This window comes from Neoarius graeffei, chromosome 2, assembly GCF_027579695.1.
Source record: "Neoarius graeffei isolate fNeoGra1 chromosome 2, fNeoGra1.pri, whole genome shotgun sequence".
NCBI lineage: Eukaryota > Metazoa > Chordata > Actinopteri > Siluriformes > Ariidae > Neoarius > Neoarius graeffei.
The window spans coordinates 8,310,828-8,336,648 of NC_083570.1; the positions used below are offsets into that span (position 1 = coordinate 8,310,828).

General features: G+C 45.2%; 1 protein-coding gene across 14 annotated transcripts in view; it reads right to left on the reverse strand.

The window, feature by feature from the left end:
- The window catches only part of epb41l2 (erythrocyte membrane protein band 4.1 like 2), a 101,242-nt gene that overhangs the window by 33,913 nt on the left and 41,508 nt on the right, over window positions 1–25,821 (reverse strand). For 3 of the 14 annotated variants that reach the window (XM_060913739.1, XM_060913733.1, XM_060913732.1), the window contains exons 5-16: window positions 21,341–21,445; window positions 21,014–21,056; window positions 18,093–18,168; window positions 16,774–16,992; window positions 16,541–16,628; window positions 15,622–15,774; window positions 15,408–15,505; window positions 15,127–15,299; window positions 11,277–11,350; window positions 8,807–8,881; window positions 7,031–7,066; window positions 2,888–2,947 (exon numbers count right to left, since the gene is read on the reverse strand). In XM_060913739.1, the coding sequence (XP_060769722.1) occupies window positions 2,888–2,947; window positions 7,031–7,066; window positions 8,807–8,881; window positions 11,277–11,350; window positions 15,127–15,299; window positions 15,408–15,505; window positions 15,622–15,774; window positions 16,541–16,628; window positions 16,774–16,992; window positions 18,093–18,168; window positions 21,014–21,056; window positions 21,341–21,445 (1,200 nt within the window). The remainder of the gene's footprint in view (window positions 1–2,887; window positions 2,948–7,030; window positions 7,067–8,806; window positions 8,882–11,276; window positions 11,351–15,126; window positions 15,300–15,407; window positions 15,506–15,621; window positions 15,775–16,540; window positions 16,629–16,773; window positions 16,993–18,092; window positions 18,169–21,013; window positions 21,057–21,340; window positions 21,446–25,821) is intronic. The other 11 variants (XM_060913740.1, XM_060913734.1, XM_060913741.1 and 8 more) reach the window with 7 other exon arrangements.

Below are 25,821 nucleotides of genomic sequence, written 5' to 3' on the forward strand. Positions count from 1 at the left end.
TTTTTTTAATATAAGCATTAACTACGTTGCTAGTTTTCATTAGACAGTTTAACTCGGTTACTGGTTTCAGTCACGCTAACAGTTTATTTAGCGCTAGCTAACGTACGAAATTCAGGCTGCGATTTTGTGTTTGTGATAAAATGTTTGATCGCGGTTAATAAAATATACTTTATGCTAATTAAGTTTTATGAAACAGTCTAATTTAACTTCAGCTCCACCCCTTCTGACCCTGTCGATGTGCGTCAGCGTGCGCGCGCGTGGGGCAGCAGTGAGCCGAGGCGTTACGTGTTCTCCCCCCAGTGTAGTTGCTGAAACACTCGAGAGTGAAACACACACAGTAGCGGCACAGCTAAAGGCTGTGTTCCAATCCCCTTCTTCACTCGACTTACCCTCAGAAGTGCACATCACCTAGTGAGAATAGTGCACTCGCGGATTGTTCCCCGTCTCCTGGCGTTTAGTTCCGTTTTTGCCTTTAATTAATTAAATGTATAAACGTGAGAAAAAATTAACTGAAAGGAAAAAAAAAGAACAAAGACACCAACTTTATTCATTCTTTACATTATTAATTTAATCTTGTTCTTTTACTTGTTTTTTTCTATTTAACACTTTTTTCCTCTGATTTTTCTCCCCATTATTTTCCTCTCACCATCAAAAATCTCACTCTTTTCCCGATATTTTCTCTGCGCATTTCGTAAATGTCTTAATTTTTACTCATTTCCACACACTTGCTTGTCCCTCCCTTCGATTCACTCCATTTCTTTTCTGCTCTTACTCTTTAAAAAAAAAAAAATTCTAATTCAATCTTTTTTTTCCTGTTTTTCGCCTTCTTCCTCTCTCTCCTTTCTCTCACTTTTAACCTTTATTTCTCTCGTTTTCGGTTTTGTTCTTCTTGTGCCAATCTGTTATTCAAATGTTTCTCACTACTTTCCTGCTCGCTTTCATTTTTTTTACCCTCGTTTCTCTCAGCACTGTTCTGGAAATGGCCTCGACTATTTAATTTAGATTTTAACGATCTTTAAAATAAGGGCTGTTTTACAATCAGGGTACAAAGTTTGTGTCACAGGGGTCCAAAATTCAAATTGATTCAAACTGGTTTAAAAAAAAAAAAAAAACCTATGAAATCTGCACTTTTGGAAATTAATACACATATGTATGGAATCAATTTTGTGCCAAAATGTTCATACAATACTTTTGAAATATCAAACAAAAACGACAAATCAAAATACAAAGTAAATTTTTTTTAGACTGGCAAACAAATTATTCGTGTAATCGTGCAAAATATCAGTCTATTACTCTTCAGAAACCTTTTATTTTTGTTCCGCGTCTTTCTCGGTTGTGTTTGGCGTAATTTATTTTGGTTGCGATTCCAGCTTTCTCGTTTGTGCTCCCTGACTTTCTGCTTGCAGTTTTGGCACAAACTTCCCGTGTGGGCGGGCTGTCCAGGAATGCATTCCCATTGGCTAACTTGGGTTTGACTGACAGCTACGCTCAGCCATTCCCTACTCGGATTCTGGCGGACTGTTTGCCGAGTGACCGATCCATTGACGGTAAACAAGGATGGAGTGGACTCCAGTGGCGACTATGATACTGAATTTACACTTTGTTGAATTAATTCAGTATCATATGCCGCTTTTCCACTACCAACGCGGCTGAGTTGGGCTGAGCCGTGCGGTGCTGAGTCGGGCTGAGCGGGGCTGTTGGAGTTGCATTTCGACTACAACCGCGCTGAACCGTGCTGGCTGGAAGTGGGTGGACACATTGGGTGGAGTTAGCGAAAGTGGGTGGACGTCACGTGATGTCGTTAGGCGGCGCAAACAGTGACATCAGTGAGCTTTTAAGCGGTAGTCTCACGACCCGGATAGTAAACAATAAACATGGAGGACATGGAGTCGTTAGTGTTGCTGGTCTTGGTGCTGTGGCTTGTTGTCACCGACAACGCCAACAGATACTGGCAAGAGCGTATAGATGAGGCGAGGCGCATAAGGCTTCAGAAATTCTCGTAATTCGTAATTCTTCTTCTTCCGGGTTTACGGTGTTTACAGATCCCAGCGCGCTCGCGGGGCATGTGTGGGCGTGTGAGGACACTCCTCCTCACCAATCAGTGCACAGGGGAGTGTCTGCTCACGCCCCCAACCTCACTCGGCTCGGTTTGGCTCGCTTCAGCCCCACTCCAAAACCGAGCGAGTTTTAGGGGCTGAAGCGAGCTGAGTCGTGCTGAAGTGAGCTGAAAAAGGGTAGTGGAAAAGGCCCATAAATGACACGAGTAATTCTGCTAAATATTGCCATACATTCACCAAAAATAACGTTATCACAATTTTTTTTTTTGCATGGTAAATAGAGCTATCACAGGGCTACAATAAACAACCAAGTTTATTTAGTCAAGCCTTTTGGTATTGAAGATAAGTGTTAAATGTGATTTTTAACTCGCGTACCCTGATTGTAAAACAACCCATAATCATCTAGTCGAGTAAATTTTTCCTGGAGTTCAGCAAACAGGAGCCACGGAGAAACTAAAGTTATGTAGTTTACATTTCCGAGAGGAGTGCAGAGGATTACTGTGTGTGTTTCGCTCAGGATGAACTCCGTCAGTAATGTTTAGTACTCTCTCTCACACACACACCAATGCAGAAAGTAAAAAGATTAGTATGGTTAAGAAATAAGAGACAAAAATAGTAAAATATTACGCATCACACACTCACATGCATCCATTACACCATGCACACAAGTGTCCACACACACACACACACACACACACACACAGAATGAGAGTGAAGGGCAGCTGAGGAGAGCGAGAGCACGGCACAAACTCCAGATTCTGATCTTTGTTCAGATTTAGAAGTGAATTTCGGGGAAAACGCTGCTCCCGTCTGATCGCAGGGATACGAACCTCCAGCATTAGATTGCTATGTCTGACATAAATATTCTCTCCCTGCACTCTCAGCTTGCTCTGTAGAGTCAAAAACAGAAACCAGACAAAAAAAACAGAACGTTGGCATAAATGGGGGAGGGGGGGGGGAGAAAAAGAAAACGGTGAGTGAACAATCCAAACCCAAAGGCAGTTTAAAAACCCGTCCAGACCGCTCTGTGCACGCGTGCGCATGGTATAACACAGGCTTTCATTTTTACTGAGTGATTAGTGTTTCAGGTTTAAAGCCCATGACAAATTTTTTTAATGCAAAAAATAAATAATAATAATAATAATAATAATTCCTGTAAAAATGATCAGACTCTCAGGCTGCTGAGTAGAAATACACGGAAATATTTCAGTAATCCGTAGAAATACTAAAACGTTTCAGTAGCCGATCAGCTTTGCTAACTAACATGAGGGTTTTGTTTTCAAAAAATAAATTAAAGAATGAATGAATGAATCAATCAATCATGCATATGCAGTCTATGAATGTCAGGGCTTTGAACCGGTTCAAGGAATGAAAACGAAAGCCGGGAACTTTTTCTATTTCACATGTTCCGGAACAGAAACGCTTATTAAAAATAATGGTAACCGGTTAATACCGGTTTTTATTTCGTTCCTCAAAGTTTCCGTAGCCTACAAATAAAAAAGTCATTCTTCTCCTGCGCAAGTTTCTATGATCCGCTGGGGTTCACTTCCTGTGTGACGTTCGCTGACTGAATGGAGAGCGCGGGAGGGTGGACTACTATCACGTCTCCACGTGATAATAAGTGAGTAAGTGCATTACTGAGTGTCTGAGCAAAGAAGAGCCTGAACGTTGCAACCTCCCTATTGGCTGTTTGTAAAAATGTATCAGTTGTTGCCCTTCCCACGGGAATCATCGCGGGCTCGAGAGACGAGACCTGATGAGTTAGTTCGTTGGTAGCAGAACAAAATGTCTGGACACAAATCGGGTTTTCAGAAAAGGAAAGAAAATAAACGGAGGGTCGAAAATACAAAAAAGGAGGCAGAAAATGCAAAATGAGTTTTAAGGTAGGACAAATGGTTAGTTTTCTGAGGCAGCCCGCCGCGCGATGTTGCACCCGGGTCCAGATTAGGGCAGAACCGGCCCTGGCTACATTTCAGCTGTAGTTTGTTTTATGTATATACTGTATGTACTTGCATAGATGTGTACTTGGTCTTCCAATATGGCGCCTAACAAAATCTCGCGGCGCGGTGACGTCATGCGGTAGCCCTCTATAGGGCCTGACTAGCCTTTGGTAACACACTAAACGAATTCTCTTTCATTTTTGGCACTTTTTCTGTTTGTGTAGATGGGAAGACATACTGAGAATCCAAATCGCCAACATTTGAAATAATAATTGTTTTGAATTATTTCTTGTCTTATTTAATGAAGGTTGTAATAGAATTAGCCTACATTTGGCTTAAGCTGGATGAGACAGAGACATCATTTTATAGCCATTTGTTAAACAGCTGACAGGGAACGTAATTAACCGTTCCGGGAACGAAATTTTTTTGTTCTAACCGGTTCGGGAACGTCTATTTAATGGTGGAACCCAAAACCGGAAACGTTAAAATTCCGTTTCTGTTCGGAACGAACCAATAGGAAAAAAATTCTGGTTCAAAGCCCTGATGAATGTATAGAGATTCTGTCTCAGAAACTGGGTACTGTGGGTCCCCGACTAAATATACTCCGTCAATAAACTATACGGTTTTGAATGGTGATGTTGGTTTTAATTTGAAATAAAATGATGAAAAAAATAATACAGATAAAACTAAATCTTTGATGTGAATATTCAGAATTTGGCAAAAATTCTGCAAATTTGTGGAAAAATAGCGGCTTGATCTGGGACATGATAAACGGTCGACTACATCGCATTCCCTTAAAAAGGCTGTAGTCCATTGAAAAGTCTACAGTTATCACTAATTGTATTTTTTTAAGCCGTAACTTTATCCACCTAAGGATCGGCGCGCTCACAGAATAATCACAACCGTAATAAAACATCATGCGAAATATTTGATCACCGTCGTAACTCCATTTTCCGCAAAACCAATGCGATCGTGTGTTTTGATCTAAACGGAAAGCCTCAGGGTCGAGGTCACGACCTCACCAAAAGTAGGAACTTAAAATCACTACGCCATATAAACATTTAGTTATAAATCTGCGATTTTGTTTTTTAAAACGAAAGCTGAAAGTTAGGTATAGAATATGTTTCTTACAGAATGTGTTACGATGGTAGCTGGTCTTGTATGAATTTCTGAGCTATAAAATGAGTCGCAGTCTATTTTTTACCGCAGCGTGTTATTTGTGTGCGGGGAAGGACACACGTTAACAATTTGCATGTGTAGAATGGAATTTTCCACTCCAGCAGTTAGAAGTTGATCGTGCTTCCATTTGCGGTCTTTCTGTTACGCGAGTTTTGACGGTTTTAGTCTTGCAGTATAAGGCAATAGAATGTTTCTTTTTCATCTTACTTTCATATTTCGTAGTGTTTGCGTATTTTTGGCCAATATTTTGCAACCGTGGTCAATTTAGATCGAACTTTTGATAGAATCTACGGCCAGTCGTATTGCCCCGCCTCGCGCAGTAGTGATGTCCTGTTGCTCGCGCGCCGCAGCAGAGACCCGCGCGACCTTCAGCCGGTACAGTCGCTGTTCTTTTACCGCCGCCGTTATTCTCATCTTTCCGGTGTGTTCTTGATTTTTCCATTGTGTCCTATTTCGCCATATCAAATACCCAAAATGTATCATATTATTCATATTTAAGTGAATAATCAATTCAGTCATCATAACTTGGCATTTTTAACCCAATCAATCAAAAAGAGGAAATTTATTCAAGATTTTCACTCATCTGCGAAGGAGGGGCTTTAATTCTTCATGATGGAGTTATTTTATATGGAAATCAATTTTACAAAAGAATTTGAATTGTAATCAAAAGAATTTTCCGGGGGCGTGGTGGCTCAGGTGGCTAAGGCGCCATACCATAAATCCGGGGACCCGGGTTCGATTCTGACCCGAGGTCATTTCCCGATCCCTCCCCGTCTCTCTCTCCCACTCATTTCCTGTCCTGTCTCTACATTGTCCTATCCAATAAAGGTGAAAAAAAGCCCAAAAAATATCTTTAAAAAAAAAAAAAAAAGAATTTTCCACAGTGGAGGCCGGATAAAGCAAGATGCTATCTTTATTCTTATTAAACATGACAAAAGTGTGTTAGTAAAATTTATTTTTTGACCATAATGTCCCAAATGAGAGCGCAGTTTCTGAGACGGACCCGTATATATAAAACTCAAAAAATAAAATGAAAATTCAAATAAAAACATTCATTTTGACTCGCCACAATCAGACTTTTAAAGCTTTGAGTGATGAAAAACTTGTTTTTTTCCTTCAAAATATAACAAAAAAAAAAAAAATCCATTTTCCCTGCTTTTGCTGATTTATTTTTTCAAATAATTATATTCTTTTAATGATATCATCTACAGTTAATAATATAAAACTTAATTGGAACGTCTCTCCACATTAAAACCTGGTCAAAGCGGGCGGAGCCACACAGGAAGCACCTGACCTCCGCTAATCTGATGGAAGAAGCGGAGAGAACAGTGCGCTTACATCAGCGAGATACATTTATACTTCAATCATGCTTAAAAAAAAAAAACTATGAAGAATTTTGCGCTTTCCACTTACGTTAATTCTTTGCTTTATTTTCGTTATTAACCCGATTATGATAAAAGTTTTCAACTGGGAGATTTAACAACCATTAAACTTTTTTTTTATTTAAACCTACACTTTGGATTTCTCGTTAGCGTTGCTATAGTGACGAGTGGAATTGACGGGGTCACCGTGCTGTCGGGGGCTTTAACGGACGTTTGTTTGCTCGTTCAGTGACGGTTTGGACGGGTTTCTGATTCATTTGACAATAAAGCAGCGACTCGACACCAGCACAACATCAACATCATCCACAAAGCAAAATAACAAAAAAAAAAAAAAATGGAGAGGGGGAGAGGAAAAAAAATTTTTTAAAAATCAATCACATCAGGATTTGAAACCTAAGAACCCCAACGTGGATGAAGAGAAAGCGAATGGAATTAAATGAGCGGCTAAAATCAGCAGCGTGATTCAATGAACCTTGGTTTCAGAGGAATCGGCTCCATCGGTCTCAGTCTGGGAGCGCGATTGGAGGGAAAAAAAAAGGGAGAGTTAGTCACTCAATTCACCCTGGATTCATGAATAAATTACAACCCCGATTCCAAAAAAGTTGGGACAAAGTACAAATTGTAAATAAAAACGGAATGCAATAATTTACAAATCTCAAAAACTGATATTGTATTCACAATAGAACATAGACAACATATCAAATGTCGAAAGTGAGACATTTTGAAATTTCATGCCAAATATTGGCTCATTTGAAATTTCATGACAGCAACACATCTCAAAAAAGTTGGGACAGGGGCAATAAGAGGCTGGAAAAGTTAAAGGTACAAAAAAGGAACAGCTGGAGGACCAAATTGCAACTCATTAGGTCAATTGGCAATAGGTCATTAACATGACTGGGTATAAAAAGAGCATCTTGGAGTGGCAGCGGCTCTCAGAAGTAAAGATGGGAAGAGGATCACCAATCCCCCTAATTCTGCGCCGACAAATAGTGGAGCAATATCAGAAAGGAGTTCGACAGTGTAATATTGCAAAGAGTTTGAACACATCATCATCTACAGTGCATAATATCATCAAAAGATTCAGAGAATCTGGAAGAATCTCTGTGCGTAAGGGTCAAGGCCAGAAAACCATACTGGGTGCCCGTGATCTTCGGGCCCTTAGACGGCACTGCATCACATACAGGCATGCTTCTGTATTGGAAATCACAAAATGGGCTCAGGAACATTTCCAGAGAACATTATCTGTGAACACAATTCACCGTGCCATCCGCCGTTGCCAGCTAAAACTCTATAGTTCAAAGAAGAAGCCGTATCTAAACATGATCCAGAAGCGCAGACGTCTTCTCTGGGCCAAGGCTCATTTAAAATGGACTGTGACAAAGTGGAAAACTGTTCTGTGGTCAGACGAATCAAAATTTGAAGTTCTTTATGGAAATCAGGGATGCCGTGTCATTCGGCCTGAAGAGGAGAAGGACGACCCGAGTTGTTATCAGCGCTCAGTTCAGAAGCCTGCATCTCTGATGGTATGGGGTTGCATTAGTGCGTGTGGCATGGGCAGCTTACACATCTGGAAAGACACCATCAATGCTGAAAGGTATATCCAGGTTCTAGAGCAACATATGCTCCCATCCAGACGACGTCTCTTTCAGGGAAGACCTTGCATTTTCCAACATGACAATGCCAAACCACATACTGCATCAATTACAGCATCATGGCTGCGTAGAAGAAGGGTCCGGGTACTGAACTGGCCAGCCTGCAGTCCAGATCTTTCACCCATAGAAAACATTTGGCGCATCATAAAACGGAAGATACGACAAAAAAGACCTAAGACAGTTGAGCAACTGGAATCCTACATTAGACAAGAATGGGTTAACATTCCTATCCCTAAACTTGAGCAACTTGTCTCCTCAGTCCCCAGACGTTTACAGACTGTTGTAAAGAGAAAAGGGGATGTCTCACAGTGGGAAACATGGCCTTGTCCCAACTTTTTTGAGATGTGTTGTCATGAAATTTAAAATCACCTAATTTTTCCTCTTTAAATGATACATTTTCTCAGTTTAAACATTTGATATGTCATCTATGTTCTATTCTGAATAAAATATGGAATTTTGAAACTTCCACATCATTGCATTCCGTTTTTATTTACAATTTGTACTTTGTCCCAACTTTTTTGGAATCGGGGTTGTATAAACACACACACACACACACACACACACACACACACACACTAGGAAGGTGAACAGCAGACCTCAGCGACAGGTTCATCAGTGACTTCCGCGGCTGTGGCCTCTCCAGGCTCCGCCCCTTCCTCCACCTGCGGAATCTGATTGGTGGAAATGATGGACGATTCAATCGGAAGGAAAAGAAAAGTGAAATGGATGATGGGAAGGCCGGACAGTTCCATAAAAATGAGGTGTGTGAGGTCATGAGGAGAAAGACACGAGCGACAGGATTGGCTAATCAGTGCTAAGGGGCGGGGCAAGGGAGTTTAACGCAACAGTGGGGGCTGTTTAATAGGACTAACGGGACAAAAATACTACGCGTGTAGACAACGTACGAACAACGTCTCGCGAAAGTTAACGATTGCACGTCAAAGCAGTTCCGGATCGGGATGAGAAACGCTGGGAGGGAAATGAAGCGGACGCAGCGCGAGGTCTTTGATCTTTGTCGTCATTAACAAACATGGCACATTATATAAACGTGCTCTGAAAATATTTTCGTGGTAAATATAATAATATAATATACGACACCGTGGGACTCGGTCACAAAACCCTGGGATGGGATGCAGTTTGGTATAACTCCGCCCCCTAGGCTCCACCTCTTCAAGTCTGAAGGGTGAAATGATGCTACCTTTCATCTTTGCAAATGAGATTTCATTCGAATCACGTGGATCAAAGCTGAGGAACTTCGCCGCTCGCGATTTTGGCGGAGATTGCTCTTGAAAGCAGGTGAGAAAGGCGTCCTGATGACGCTCACGAAGGTCGCTCGGCGTAAAGGGACCTCGTGGACGTTTCACTTGTGGCCGCAGGTTCTAATCTCTGTGTGAACTGAAAGCTTCAGAGGACGAGTCTATGAAAAGACTTGCAGCATCCACAGAGAGAACAACTCGAGTTAGATACTCGCTAATGGGGTCACCGAGGCTGGCAGGGCAGGAGCTAAAAATAGACACTAAGGAATGCTGGGAAAAATCGATTTACAAGCGGGGTGGGGGGAAGAGATGAGTGCTATTTTTACGAATCTACTACAGTGTATAGCATGAGGAAGCAATGAGGTTGTTGATTAATGGAGGGAAAGGGGTCGAGGGTCGGTTTAAGCGACCGGATCACACGCCTCCTCTTGAGACGTTGCGTCCGCGCCGACCTCGGCGGCCCAGAAGCGGACGTGAGCTTTGGGCTCGAGGTAGCACAGCGACACTGCGAGAGGCAGCGCGAGGGCCAGAGAGAGCGCCACCGAGTGGCAGGCTGAGAGAAAAACTGCGAAAATGAGGAAGAATGAAGGACACGGCAGGGCGATGGAGTCGTCCTCGTCCAGCAAGAGCGCACCCTTAAACAAGGCCACGAGGGAGGAGCCTGGACGTGCGTGGTGCTCGGCGGGAATACCGGAAGGGGGTGGAGCAAAAGCAGACACGCCCTGTTCAGCACACTGGGTGGGATCAGTGTCAGCGTCATCGGGGCTGGATTTGGGTTCAACGGGGAGGTCGGGTCCGAGGTCCGGGTCACGATCGAGCTCGGGTTCGTCCTCCGAAACGTCCGACAGGACATCGAGCTCAGAGATGGTGTCCAGGGTGGGAGGGAGGGACGACAGGGACGAGGAGGAAGGAAAGGACGGGAACATGACGAGCGACTAGGTGAACGAGGGGTGAGGGGACAGAACGAAGAAGAATCAAAAGAAAAGTGAGTATGATGAAAAGAAAAAAAGTGGAAACGACGTTACAGGAAGGAGAGGAGAGAAACACAGCATTAGTCAGACTGTCGGAGGTCAAAGGTCACACTGCGGAAGAGGGACTGGCGAGGAGGGAATGGGAACAATACGGTGGAAGAACAGGTGCAACAAGTGTGTTCCTTTCCTCATTTCTTCTTTGTATCTTCCTTCAAACTTGATTCCCTTCTTCCTTTTTATTTTTCATCTTTTCTTACATTTTGTTTCTATTCCTTTCTTGCTTGCTGTCTCTCCCCTTCATTCTTTATTTTCTCTCCCTCTCTCTCTCGCTTCCCCCCTTCTTCTTTACTTTCTTTTTATTCTTTTCTCTTCCCTTCTTTATGAACAGCCTCATGGGAAACGAGTGGGAGAAGAAATTAAAGGACTGAAAGAGGACGAACGGTAAAATAAAGAGGCGGGAGGAGTGAACACAGCAGGAAGTGGGGCGTGAGCCGGTGACGCCCCGACGCGCTCGGATCAGCCGAGCTTCACCGGTCGGCTGTTTGCTCCGCCCCGAGCGCGAGAGTGTAAATCAGACACAAGGTGAAAAGGCGATGCGCAGTTCTTCAGTTTGGAGATGTGAGGACCGAAACGTGACGTCTGAGACGGCCAACAGACAGCATGATGGGAAACTCCCACCCAGTTACAGGGGCGGATTTTCCTCACGACTGCATTTCACAGTTTATCAAAAAACACATCATCATGATCATAACAATAAAAACTCGATCCGCCATGACTCCTTCGTTAACAACCTGCGAAGGGAAAGCCGCGGTCGAAGAGCACGGATTAAACTTCCTCACCTTGGAATCGGAGAGATCCAGGGCGGGGTCACGGCCGTTCTCACTGGGGGCGTGGCCATGAGCGCTCACTGGAGCTGTGGAGAAGAGGAAGGCCAAAGGTCACAAAAACAAACATCGACGTTCATGCTTCGATCAAACAGACTCGCCGTAACGTCGCGTTCATCTCTCATGCGTGCTGTATGTGATGTGCATCCAGATGTGCTTGGTGTGTATGCAGATGTGTGGCATGTTTGCGAGAGGCCACCAGGTGGCGCTGCTCCTTCGTGTGACACTGCTGCTGTACAGATGCTGAGGAAATAACGAGGTCAGCGTTCAGGAGCTGTGATACAGATGAGTGATCATGTGACGCACAGCCTCGGCCAAATTCAGCGATCCGAGAGAGCGCACAAGCGCGTGTCCCCTCGCTGTCACACCCAGCTGAGACCGTGTGTGTGTGTGTGTGTGTGTGTTGTTCCCCAGGCACTTTGTCACACTGAGCAGAGGAACGCACGGTGTAAAGGCCGACCTGCTGGGAGAAGGAGGATCGTTTCCACACAATTCCACTCCACATTTTAACCGGATTACAGGAAAACTTGGAATCGTGGGCCGTTATGAAGAAACAGAACTCTCACTCTTTCTGTCCATCCTCCTCAAGACAGGAAACACATGTCCTCCTTATTTCCTGTGTCTCTCTCTCTCTCTCTCTCACACACACACACCCCCATGTAAATGTGAACCTTTTTTCACTACTCTCTTCTCTTCCATTATTCTTCCTTCTTTCTCTCATGTCTCTCCTCCTTTACTTTGTTCTTCCCCTCCCTTCTCATCTTTCTCTGCTTCTTTCGTCTCTCTCTCTCAATCTGGAGAACAGTGTTCAGATCTCTCTCTCTCTCTCTGCCTCTCAATCTGGAGAACAGTGTTCAGATCTCTATCTCTCACTCTCTGGAGAAGAGTGTTCAGATCTCTCTCAATTTAGAGAAGTGTTCAGATCTCTCTCAATTTGGAGAACAGTGTTCAGATCTCTCTCAATTTGGAGAACAGTGTTCAGATCTCTCTCAATTTGGAGAACAGTGTTCAGATCTCTCTCAATTTGGAGAACAGTGTTCAGATCTCTCTCAATTTGGAGAACAGTGTTCAGATCTCTCTCAATTTGGAGAACAGTGTTCAGATCTCTCTCAATTTGGAGAACAGTGTTCAGATCTCTCACTCTCTCTCTGGAGAACAGTGTTCAGATCTCTCTCAATTTGGAGAACAGTTTTCAGATCTCTCTCTCTCTCTGGAGAACAGTGTTCAGATCTCTCACTCTCTCTCTGGAGAACAGTGTTCAGATCTCCCTCAATTTGGAGAACAGTTTTCAGATCTCTCTCTCTCTCTGGAGAACAGTGTTCAGATCTCTCTCAATTTGGAGAACAATTTTCAGATCTCTCTCTCTCTCTCTGGAGAACAGTGTTCAGATCTCTCACTCTCTCTGGAGAACAGTGTTCAGATCTCTCTCTCAATTTGGAGAACAGTGTTCAGATCTCTCTCTGTGTCTGTCTCTCAATCTGGAGAACAGTGTTCAGATCTCTCTGTTTGTCTCTCAATCTGGAGAACAGTGTTCAGATCTCTCTGTTTCTCTCTCAATCTGGAGAACAGTGTTCAGATCTCTCTCTCTCTCGCTGTCTGTCTCTCAATTTGGAGAACAGTTTTCAGATCTCTCTCTCTCTCCCTCTCTGGAGAACAGTTTTCAGATCTCTCTCTCTCTCCCTCTCTGGAGAACAGTTTTCAGATCTCTCTCTCTCTGGAGAACAGTGTTCAGATCTGTCTCTCTCTCTCTGTCTCTCTCTCTCTCTCTCTCTCAATCTGGAGAACAGTGTTCAGATCTCTCTCTCTCAATTTGGAGAACAGTTTTCAGATCTCTCTCTCAATCTGGAGAACAGTGTTCAGATCTCTCTCTCTCTCTCTCTCTCTCTCTGTGTGTCTCTCAATCTGGAGAACAGTGTTCAGATCTCTCTCAATTTGGAGAACAGTTTTCAGATCTCTCTCTGGAGAACAGTGTTCAGATCTCTCTCTCTCTCTGTCTCTCAATCTGGAGAACAGTGTTCAGATCTCTCTCTCTCTCTCTCTCTGGAGAACAGTGTTCAGATCTCTCTCTGTCTCTCTGGAGAACAGTGTTCAGATCTCTTTCTCTCTGTCTCTCTCTGGAGAACAGTGTTCAGATCTCTCTCTGTCTCTCAATCTGGAGAACAGTGTTCAGATCTCTCTCTGTGGCTGTCTCTCAATCTGGAGAACAGTGTTCAGATCTCTCTCTCTCTCTGTCTCTCTCTCTCTGGAGAACAGGGTTCAGATCTCTCTCTCTGTCTCTCAATCTGGAGAACAGTGTTCAGATCTCTCTCTCTCTCTCTCGCTGTCTGTCTCTCAATTTGGAGAACAGTTTTCAGATCTCTCTCTCTCTCTCTGGAGAACAGTGTTCAGATTTCTCTCTTTCAACCTGGAGAACAGTTTTCAGATCTCTCTCTCTCTGGAGAACAGTGTTCAGATCTGTCTCTCTCTCTCTCTCTCTCTGTCTGTCTCTCAATCTGGAGAACAGTGTTCAGATCTCTCTCTCTCAATTTGGAGAACAGTTTTCAGATCTCTCTCTCTCTGGAGAACAGTGTTCAGATCTCTCTCTCTCTCTCTCTGTCTCTCAATCTGGAGAACAGTGTTCAGATCTCTCTCAATTTGGAGAACAGTTTTCAGATCTCTCTCTCTCTGGAGAACAGTGTTCAGATCTCTCTCTCTGTCTCTCAATCTGGAGAACAGTGTTCAGATATCTCTCTCTGTCTCTCTCTCTGGAGAACAGTGTTCAGATCTCTCTCTCTCTGTCTCTCTCTCTGGAGAACAGTGTTCAGATCTCTCTCTCTGTTTGTCTCTCAATCTGGAGAACAGTGTTCAGATCTCTCTCTCTCTCGCTGTCTGTCTCTCAATTTGGAGAACAGTTTTCAGATCTCTCTCTCTCTCTGGAGAACAGTGTTCAGATCTCTCAACTTGGAGAACAGTGTTCAGATCTCTCTCAATCTGGAGAACAGTTTTCAGATCTCTCTCTCTCTCTCTCTCTCTCTGGAGAACAGTGTTCAGATCTCTCTCAATTTGGAGAACAGTGTTCAGATCTCTCTCAATCTGGAGAACAGTTTTCAGATCTCTCTCTCTCTGGAGAACAGTGTTCAGATCTCTCTCTCTCAATTTGGAGAACAGTTTTCAGATCTCTCTCTGTGGCTGTCTCTCAATTTGGAGAACAGTTTTCAGATCTCTCTCTCTCAATCTGGAGAACAGTGTTTAGATTTCTCTCTTTCAACCTGGAGAACAGTTTTCAGATCTCTCTCTCTCTCTCTGGAGAACAGTGTTCAGATCTGTCTCTCTCTCTCTCTCTGTCTGTCTGTCTCTCAATCTGGAGAACAGTGTTCAGATCTCTCTCTGGAGAACAGTGTTCAGATCTCTCTCTCAATCTGGAGAACAGTGTTCAGATCTCTCTCTCTCAATCTGGAGAACAGTGTTCAGATCTCTCTCTCTCAATCTGGAGAACAGTGTTCAGATCTCTCTCTCTCTCTCTCTCAATCTGGAGAACAGTGTTCAGATCTCTCTCTCTCTCTGTCTGTCTCTCAATCTGGAGAACAGTGTTCAGATCTCTCTCTCTGTCTCTCTCTGGAGAACAGTGTTCAGATCTCTCTCTCTCTGTCTCTCTCTGGAGAACAGTGTTCAGATCTCTCTCTCTCTCTCTGGAGAACAGTGTTCAGATCTCTCTCTCTCTCTGTCTGTCTCTCAATCTGGAGAACAGTGTTCAGATCTCTCTCTCTGTTTGTCTCTCAATCTGGAGAACAGTGTTCAGATCTCTCTCTCTCTCTCTGATACGCACCGATGTCGAGGCTGCGTGAGCTGCGTTTGCTGCCTGTGCGGAGGAAGTGTGGAGCAGGTCGGTCGATCAGACTGCTGGCCTGTCGGGTCTGAGCCTGGGTTCTCCCACTATATCGGAACTTAGAACCCAGAGTCAGGAACTTTGACTTAGTCGGCTGCTCCGGATTCATCAACCTAAAAGAAACACAATACCAAAAGAGTTAGTCTCAGTCCAGGAGGCGTGGCCTCCGTGCGCGCGTCCATCTCAGTCCAGGAGGCGTGGCCTCCGCGTGCGCATTTTACCTGAAAAAGGTGTGATGCTCAACACAAACTTTCCAAATCCTCTTCGCAGCACGATAGTTGGGCAGCTTAAATCCCACTGTGCTCTCAAACTGCTCCGCCTAACACACACACACACACACACACTTTATTAGTGTATGTGTTTATGTTCTATATATAAAAGCTGAAAATAAAGCGAGTTTATACGTATATGTAGTCTGTGTGTGTGTGTCCGCACCTCTCCGGGTCTGATCTTGATGTAAAAGTTGCTGCGTTTATAAGAAATCTTGAGGATCTTGGGCCAGGCGAAGCGGTTGATCCTCAGACGGTCTTTATAGATCAGCAGGCCGTTGGCACACACTCCCAACATGATGTCCACGCCATCAGAGTCCTGACACACACACACACACGAATCTCACTCAGAAGTGAAAGTCCTAACTGTGGTAATGCAGCAGGGGCTTGTGGATAAAACCAAGGGGCTGTGTTCCAAACCACACCCTGGAGCACACTGGTTAGGGCATTAGTGTGTGGTTTGGGATGCAGCCCTGGTTCATTGTTCCATCTTCAGTTCATTTCCTGTTTCCAAATTAACACAAATGTCAACCTCGTAAACGTATTATTCCAAACACACACTGTGTGTGTGTGTGTGTGTGTGTGTGTGAGAGAGAGGAAATACAGGAAATCAATATCTCTGATGGAACAGATTTACACCAGACGAAGAGGCGCGGAGAGAAGCTTTTAACACACACACACACACACACACACACACCTCTTCCTCTTTTCTTTCCCTCCCTCTCCATCCATCCATCCATCAATCATTCTCCCTCTCATTTTCTCCCAGTCATTCCTCTCCTTCCTTTCTATTTCCCCTCGTCCAAATCTCTCATTCTTTCTGTCCCTCCCTCCCTCCCTCCCATCAATGTCTTTTCTCCATCCGTCTCATTCTCTCCATCCCGTTTGTCATTCCTTTCATCTCTTCCTCTTTAAACTCGCTCACTCATTCTCTTGATACCTCTCTTCTCTCCCCCCCATCCCCCTCTCCCTCCCCCTGACCCTGATGCAGTGCTAATTTTAGCCCACAGCAGAGGACATGTGACTGACACACACACCCTTGTGTTACAGTGGGCAGGGTTTACATGTGTGTGGGCGGAGCTTACCTTTGCCTGATGAAGGTCGATGCCATACATTGAGAGCTTTTTGGCATTTTCCAAGAAATTAATATCAGCCCGGGCTGGAGACATTCCCCTACACACACACACACACACTTTGAGAAAGACAGAGCTACAGAGTGCGAGACAGATGACGTTTTTATACACAAACATCACTGTTCAGCATTTTGTGAGCTTTGGGTATTTTTCAGTACAGCATGCATGGTGTGTGTGTGAGAGACCTGTGGGATCTGTGCAGCTCCAGCACTTTCTCCTCGAGCTCTTTGGTGTGATCTTTAGCGAGCTGGAAGTCGGTGATGGAGTGGAGCTGCTGCTCGGCCGAGTCGTGATCTCCGAGCTCCGCCTGCAGCGTGTAGGAGCCGAGCAGAGCCAGAGTGACGAACGAGCATGGCAACCGACCCGACACGATATCCTGCCTCAACTGCAGACACAGCAGATACCTGTATAACACACACACAGCTCAAGTTGACCTTTGTGCATTTTTTTTTCGTTTCCGTTTGAGAGTCCGTCGTGCGCGTTCTGGCTGCCGCTTCTCACCAGAGCTTTTTTTATTTTATTTCTTTTTCCTGTGTATTTGTGTGGTTTGATGTTTGAGTGTTTTGTTCCCCAGTTGTGGTGTAGCTCCGAACCTAGTTTTGGGCGTCGGTTCCCCCCAGGCCTTGGTTCGCTGTGGGTGATGCCTGTGCTCCCAGCTGTGGACTGCAGTGAGCTCGTTGCTCATTTTACATCGTGGTTGTCCAGCGCTCTGCGCTTTAACGCTTGGCGTGATGGTCTGAGCGATGTTGCTCGGTGGTGTCGCGGCGGCTGTGCGGGCGGTTTGGGACACACCAGCGCTCTGCGTGGCAGAGCTTCTCTGCTCGGTTTGTGGATCCACAGCGTGGTGTTCGAGCGATGTTGGAGATGTGGGACTTGTTTTCGTGCGCCTTTTGGTGAGACTGTGGCTGCTACACCACGGGAATTACATCCTGACCCCTACTTGGTGGACTTTTTATTTTTTATTATATTTTTTTAAATTTATTTTTTCTTTCCTTGTTTATAATTGTAAAGCGTCCTTGGGTTTCTTGAAAGGCGCTATACAAATTTAACTTATTATTATACGTCTCTTTATATTTAATTCTACGCCGACGTTAAATGAGCGCCAGTGAAACACAAAGCCGTGACTGATTCAGTTTTATTTACTCTTTTTATCAGACAGACGGGTGGAGCGCCGTTAGTGTGTGTTTGTGTGAATAAAAACCTGTATTGTGGCGTGCGGTTAATGAAAAAGTGACTGCACCTGCTGTAAGGCTGAGTCACTCCAGGGCCGAGCGATACGACAGAAATATCGCGTCATGGAGACACGGGTTCGATACTTTTATTGAACATCAATAAAAAAAAAAAGACTTTCATTTACTGTTGTACGTTTTTTTGTTTGTTTGTAATGTAAAGTACTACTCCCCCACTCCACCTCTGAACTTTCACACTAACATGGGGAGGGAGGGAGGGGGGACCACACAGAAAGAAAGAAAGAAAAATGGCGCGTGCGTGTGCGCGCGCGTACCTGGTGATGTCCTCAGTGAGCTGCGAGGGATCCGGTGGGTAAAACTTGACGTTGAACGCAAACTGCCACTGCGAGTCTGGAGAGAAACGAGAACAAACAGACCAACACGTTACACGCCACAGCGCTGTGGAATCCTGGATTCTGATTGGTCGATGTCGTGGCTTTGTATCGACGTGCTCGTTCTAACACGTTGCGGTTTCTATAGTAACAGCTCGTTCACACACAGCAGAAGCGCCCTGTGCGAGTGTTGATGATGGAAGGAGTCTCCAGCGTCGGCGCTCTCCGACACGCTTTAAATGGCTCCGTATTTAAGACCGACAGACTCTGGTTGCTATGGCAACGCTGCGCTAACAGAAGGAGAACGTGCTAATGACTCTTGGAATATAAACCAAAACACTCAACTGATAAGCAGCTGTGGTGATGTGACCTCATGCGCACACGGTTCATTTACACGGCACGGTTACTAATCCTCCGTCGTCCCGTCCTCAGGAGCGCTGAAGAAGTGAGGATGAATTAAACATCATGCAGGACGATGCTTTCTTTCTGAGGAGCACTAAAGGGGCGTGGCCTCTGACATAGCGCAATCCGGTTTATTGTCCTGAAGCTGCGGGTCATGGACAGTGCAGGAACTCACTCCCTGTCTGCCTGCAGCGCTCGGTTCTCACAGTCCGGGGGAGGAAAAGACGAGCAGAACCACAAACCTGGACTGAACGCGTTCTTTCACTCAGCACGGCGTGTTAGTGTCACTAATTACAGCCACCTCTCATAAAACTCAGAGAGAGAGACATGCAGAGAGACACACACAAACAGACAGACAATGACAGGGAGAGCGAGATGCACACAGAGAGAGAGAGAGAGAGAGAGAGAGAGAGAGAGAGACGTACAATGACAGAGACAGACATTCAGAGGGAGAGCGAGATGTACAGGGAGAGAGAGAGAGAGAGAGAGAGAGAGAGACAGACAGACAGACAGAGACATGTACAGTGACACAGAGAGAGAGAGAGAGAGAGAGAGAGAGAGAGAGAGAGACACACAGACATGCACAGAGAGACATGCAGAGGGAGGGAGGGAGGGAGACAGACACAGACAGACAGAGAGAGAGACAGACATGCACAGAGAGACATGCAGAGGGAGGGAAGGAGGGAGGGGGACAGCGAGAGACAGACATGCACAATGACAGATACAGAGAGAGAGAGAGAGAGACACACACAGACGTACAGTGACAGACACACACACAGACAGACATGCACAAAGAGACAGACAGAGAGAGAGAGACAGAGGAGAGACAGACAAGCACACAGACAGACATGCACAGAGACAGACATGCACACAGAGAGAGAGACAGACAGACAGACGTCACAGAGAGAGACAGACACACAGACAGACATGCACACAGAGAGAGAGAGAGAGAGAGAGAGAGAGAGACACACACACACACACACACACACACACAGAGACAGACATCAGAGAGAGAGACACACACACAGACAGACAGACATGCACAGAGAGAGAGAGAGACACAGACAGACATGCATACAGAGAGAGAGAGAGACACACACAGAGACAGACAGACATGCACACACAGACACACACAGACAGACATGCACACAGAGAGACACAGAGAGAGAGAGAGAGAGAGAGAGACACACAGAGAGACACAGAGAGACACACAGACAGACATGCACACAGAGAGTGAGACACACAGACACCACAGAGAGAGAGAGAGAGACACACAGAGAGAGACACAGACAGACATGCACAGAGAGAGAGAGACAGACACACAGACATGCATACAGAGAGAGAGAGAGACAGACAGACAGACATGCACAGAGAGAGAGAGAGAGAGACACACACAGACATGCATACAGAGAGAGAGAGAGAGACAGACAGACATGCACAGAGAGAGAGAGACACACACAGAGACATGCATACAGAGAGAGAGAGAGAGAGAGAGAGAGAGAGAGACACACACAACACAGACATGCATACAGAGAGAGACAGACAGACATGCACACACAGACAGACATGCACACACAGACAGACATGCACACAGAGAGACACACACACACACACACACACACACAGAGAGAGAGAGAGAGAGAGAGAGAGAGAACTCAGTTGGCATGATCTCGGTCACTCTGACTCATCACCAATAACTATTGCTTTAACAAAAAAAAGTGTGTGTTGATCAGACGAATTCAATCCTTTTGTAATTCAATTTATTCTGTTCCACAATTCAGCAAAAACGATTCTGTCCAGGAAATTAGAATATTACTCCTGCTTCAAGAGTTATCATCATTAACGTCTTTATTTGGTTTACATGTTAATATTTTGTTACATTTTCGTTTGTTTTTGTTTGTTTATTATATCTTTTTTTTTTTTTTTTACTTCCTCATTCATTCTTCCCTTTTTCCCCAGTTCTTTTTTTTAGATGTAAAACTCCCGGCTCTGGAGATCACGTTTACCCGCCGTCACATGACCGACAAGTTATTTGTCTCGCGAATGTCCTTCTGGATGGGTTTCATCATTTTCTTGATACTTTTATGAAGAAAGTGAAGATGTTTTGAACCAGCCACGTCTCAAAAACAAACGCGTCACACGTTTCAATAAACACCGTGCTGAGGAGGTGAGGTGCTTTATACGGAATGCTGTGAAGCAGCTGAGAAAACGGAAAACGTGCGTCAGCAAGAGAACGTGTTTAACACAGAACTCACTCGCACGAGGCTGGGCTCTTTCCTCCCAAAAAACGGGTCAAAGACGACCGCTTCGAGTCGTGACCTCAATATGACGCCAGTCGCGATAAAGAAATTAAAAATAAATGCGGTTAAGATAATGAGATCCAGCACGGCTGAAAAAAGTGTGTGCGCGTAGTCACTCTGAAGTGTGTGAGAGAGAGAAAGAAATTAAATTAAGCTACTTACTGCGGATCTGACGTTTGATCTCCTTAGTAGGATCGAGCCAGCACTAAACACACACACACACACACACACACACACACAGTTAACATGTTAGGATATTAACCAAGAAAGAAAAGGAAAAAAAAGGTCAGTAATGGCTGCTGATCGCTAATAACTCGGACATGCGGTCGCCATTTTCGACGATGGAGATGCACGGAATGAGACGGCTCGATAACGTGACGCAGAAACGTCTTCTCTGCTCCAGCGAGCTCCATCTTCTCCCAGAAACACACTGACTGTAATAAAGGGTCTGAGTTTACGGTAAAGGAGAGGCGCAGCGGTCGGACTCACCCTCTGCTCCGCGCCGTCCTTGAAGCTCAGGCTGAAGTAATCCTTCTCCAGGAGGTTCAGGTGCTCACACACTTTCTGGAACAGGACCTGACCCTTGGCTCGTTTCTGCAATCACACACACACACATCAGCAAAATCTGTTCAAGTTTATGCAAATGAGCCCTGCATCCTATCAGCCAATCAGACGTCATATTGCTATTGATGCTTACGCATAATTAAGTCATAGCTACGTTGCTGGATTCGTTGCTCGGTATTATATCCGAGATTACGCTAGCTAAGGACATGACTACTACGCGTCGCTCCAGGTTTATGTTAACGCGCTAGTTTCCATAGTAACCGCTCATTCGTACGAACCTGTCCAGCAAACACCCACGTTAACATATTAGGCCCCGGTCACACCGCCCGAACTTTGCTGGAGCGGTGAAAAAAATTCATCACCGCTCGTAACCGTTCACCACCGTTTAACAAAAGTCGGCCCCCGTTAAAGCAACGCCGTATACGTTCGGCCACCGCTGATGTTTCTCGAGGGGCCCTCCTACCGCTCCGAAAGTTTTGAGCTGCACAAAATATTGCGAGCGGTGAGGAGGGGGCAATTTTCCGCCCCGGCAAAGTTCACCCCCGCTCCACCGACGCCCAGTCAAAGTTTGGCACCGCTAGACGCAAGTTCGTGGACGCTTGGGTCCGCTAGGCCAACGCAGAAATCTTGAACGCTGGACCACCGCTGCTTCGCCAGCGTTGCCTGGGCGGCAATTAAACGTTGCACAAACTTCGGTGGAGCGGTTGTAAGCGTTTTACGAGCGGACACGGGGTTGCTGGAACGGTGTCGGGCGTTGAAGCAGCTATCCATGGCGGCGATGAACTTTGGTTTGGCGTTGGTATCGAGGTGTCGGAGTGGGACCAGAATTTGGCTATAAATACGGGGAGAAATGGACCAGGAGCTCATTTGGAATCGAGCTGCCGTTGAGTTCAGAACGCCGCTATACCAACGCTCGCGTCACTGCTAAACCAACGCTCGCTACCGCTCAACCAACGCTAAAGCAACGCCGTTTCAGCGGTGCACCGCTAAGCCAATGCCCGTGTTTTCGATTTTTTTTTCCCATTTTGTGCGCGGTGACGAGCGTTGTCGAAATTCGGCCCCCCCTCCCTACCGTTCAAGGAACGCTCCAGCAAAGTTCGGGCGGTGTGACCGGGGCCTTAAACAAACAAAAGCTGTGTTCACATATATACACACACCGGTACGAAAGTGGTATAACTGTATCGATCCAAAATATACCGATACAGTTTAGCGCATCTGTCCACACTAGCAAGAAATGTTTGCGGTTTTCTTTCACGGTAGTTGAAATGCGCGTGCGCGAAATGTTTCCGTGGCTACCGAGTAACTTCCTTCCGAGAATATGGCAGATGAAACAACGTGTGCGCTTTTTGTTCTCGATGTACAGTCCAGGCTTTCGTCTAAACTGGGGAACAGGGGCGCTGCGCCCTCTTACCGAAATGCCGATTGAACCCCAAGTCACACTTAGGCCATGCACTTATATGCTACTGCACAACATGCAATTAGGGTTGGGCGGTATCCAAATTTTGATACCTTTAAACTGTCTGTGTTTTCCCGGGGTATACGGTATTACCGAGAAAAAAATAATATTTTGTTTCGGCCTACTGTGTAACGTGCGCCTATGCCTCAAATGTACTATTTAAAAGCAGCATAGCGAATTGTGTGCATTGTGGTATGGATTAAGCAGCAAAGCGAATTTTGTGCATTAAGAGATATTTCAAAGCATCACGCAACTCTTCCTTCATCTTGAAAATAGCATTCAACTGTCGTTTACACACGTCTGCGTTGAAACGCCGTTTGCAGCACTATTTCACCTACTCCATCAAAAAAAAAGTACACGATGAGCAGGATCATACCCTTTCAAGCATGGGAAATAAAAAAAAGAAAAAGAATCAACCAACACCCAAGTCCGTTTAGACTGCGCGATAAACCATATTCTTCAGCGCAAATGAGGCGAACCTAATTCAAATGCGTGATAGCTGCACAAGGCAAAATCATATGGGCCCACGTCATGCCATGGCGGGGAAATTAATAATCAAATGGCCTTACCTTGCTTAAAACGTTGTCTTGATCACATAACTCCTTACAATTATTCCACTTAAATCCATACGGTTTAACACACCCAACAAAGATAGCAAGCGCATTGCTAATTCCCACCAGAAACCCAACAGTTTACGCTACGATGTTTTCTTCCGTTTCTTCAGTAGATGACATTTCAAACGTTTATTACCCACATCCCAAATGTCACACGTTATATTATTTTACCTTGTTGTTACTCATGTAACCTACTCAAAACACAACTCATTGGAGAGATCTCGTGGAAGTGGAGTACCCCAGGCTATGGTGTGCCTTAGGGGACATATTAGATTTTTCGTTTGGTTTGAAACCAAAATACTGCCACACTGCCGATGTTGTATTTTTTTTTGCCACTAACTCGTTATCTTGACTTGCCATCTTTCAACCGCGGTCTCAGTCTCGTTTTTTTTTTTTTTTTTTAGATAAGAGACAGGAAATGAGCGGGGGAGAGAGAGACGGGATCGGGAAATAACCTCGGGTCGGAATCGAACCCGGGCCCCCGGATTTATGGTACGGTGCCTTAGCCATCTGAGCCATGACACCCCCGGTCTCAGTCTCTTGCGAAGCTTTCTGTCAGACTCCAAATGTCACGCAGGGTTGCCATGGTAACGACATAAACAACCCTGCACGCGATGAGAACTTCTTTAGGAAATTGATAGAATTAGTGAAAATACGATCACACAGTTATTCGGGATGATCTTCAATTTATTATTTTATATTATGACCTCATGTACTCCATATTTATTTAGATATTATATATTTTTTTAAAATGACGGTAATGAGACCGATACCGTTGGTACTTTTGGATACCTCGGGATACCTTCTTACCGTAATACCGCCCAACCCTACATGCAATCTTTCTCAAAACCATCTTTTCTCCGTGAAAACATCCCAGCAACACTACGTGACAATGTGTCTGATCATCAAATACGTTATAATTGCTCCAAAAATATTCCAATCATAGTAGATACACCGCCAGACGGTGCAAAAACAATCCGAATTGGCGTTTTCCAGACTGAGGCGCCATGTTGTTTACTTGTTGCGGCTGCTCTCGCGAGATTTGACATGGGTTACATACAAGGTCAGCTGACTCGTAGAGCGAGATTTCTCGAGACTGAATGACCTTTCACCCACCGGCGCGGGAGTTTGACAAGTAGTTCGCGAGTTGTTTTTGTTGACACTCGGGCATTTAAAGAGGTCGTCCCGCGGCACGAAGCGGAAGAAAGCCAAAGACTGTCTTTCTTTTTCAATGTTGACAAACAATTTGTTACAATTTCCCTCTCAGATAGCCTCAGAATGTCCCGTTGGAGCCTCAATTTTTCAAAGGCTTCGCACGGCGGGGGGACGGACAACCGGCACCATCCTCCCGCCCCCCGTCGCTTCGCTCCCTCGCCATGCTGAGCGCCCTCATACTAAATTTTTCTAGAAAAAACCCTGCAGTCTGTATTTCTGGTGGTCATTTATTCAGTCGAATCGTATAAAACGCGCGAGGCAGTTGAGAAAGAAACAAAGAAAACGAATCTCCGTTCTTCACTATTTTATTCAGCGAAGACATCGATCGAGGCGCGTGACTTTGCGCATGCGCATTATATTTGTATCGATACAGAACTGCTTCATCTGTCCACACTACAGCGAAGCGCTACAGTACCGATACAGTTATACCGCTACAGTACCGGTATAGTTGCTAGTGTGGACAGGTGTTGCGGTATGAAAGCAGTATCGTATCGGTACAAAATCCCTAGTGTGGACAGAGGAAAAAAAAAAAAAAAAATCGCTAATTCATAAGATTCATAAGGAGTCTCCAGTGCGTCACGTTCAGGTTTGAGTCACACGTGGTAGATTTGGCGATTTCTTAGTAACGGAACACGCTGCGGTTTTGATGCATTCTGAAATTATTTTTTTATTTAATAGCCAGCAACGTGAGAGCTAAGATGAGAAGAAATTGTGAGATTCCTGGTAGCGAGCTGGTGTTTGGAGAGCATGAAGGCTTAGAGTGAAAACTACAGCTGGAATGACAGCCAGCTCTGTGAGTGTGACTTCTGAGGAATGATGAGGCCAAATGTCGCCTAAAACATCAGACACACAGATGCGATTATCTCGCCTCTTCGCCCTTGATCAGTGTGCGTAAAGGAATGTGAAGCCGGAGGAGAAGGAACGAGTCCGGACCGGCCCACGGTACGCGGCCGCAACATTTCGGCGACGAGACGAGACGCGGGGACAGACAGCAGACGAGTGGCAGATCCTGCCGTCTGTCGGAACACTGTTTCCATACAATGAGGCAGTGTTCGCAGGGTCAGCGCCCTTCCAGCACCACAACTCCTCCTTTACCCCGGACGAGACGGGTCACTCTGGTC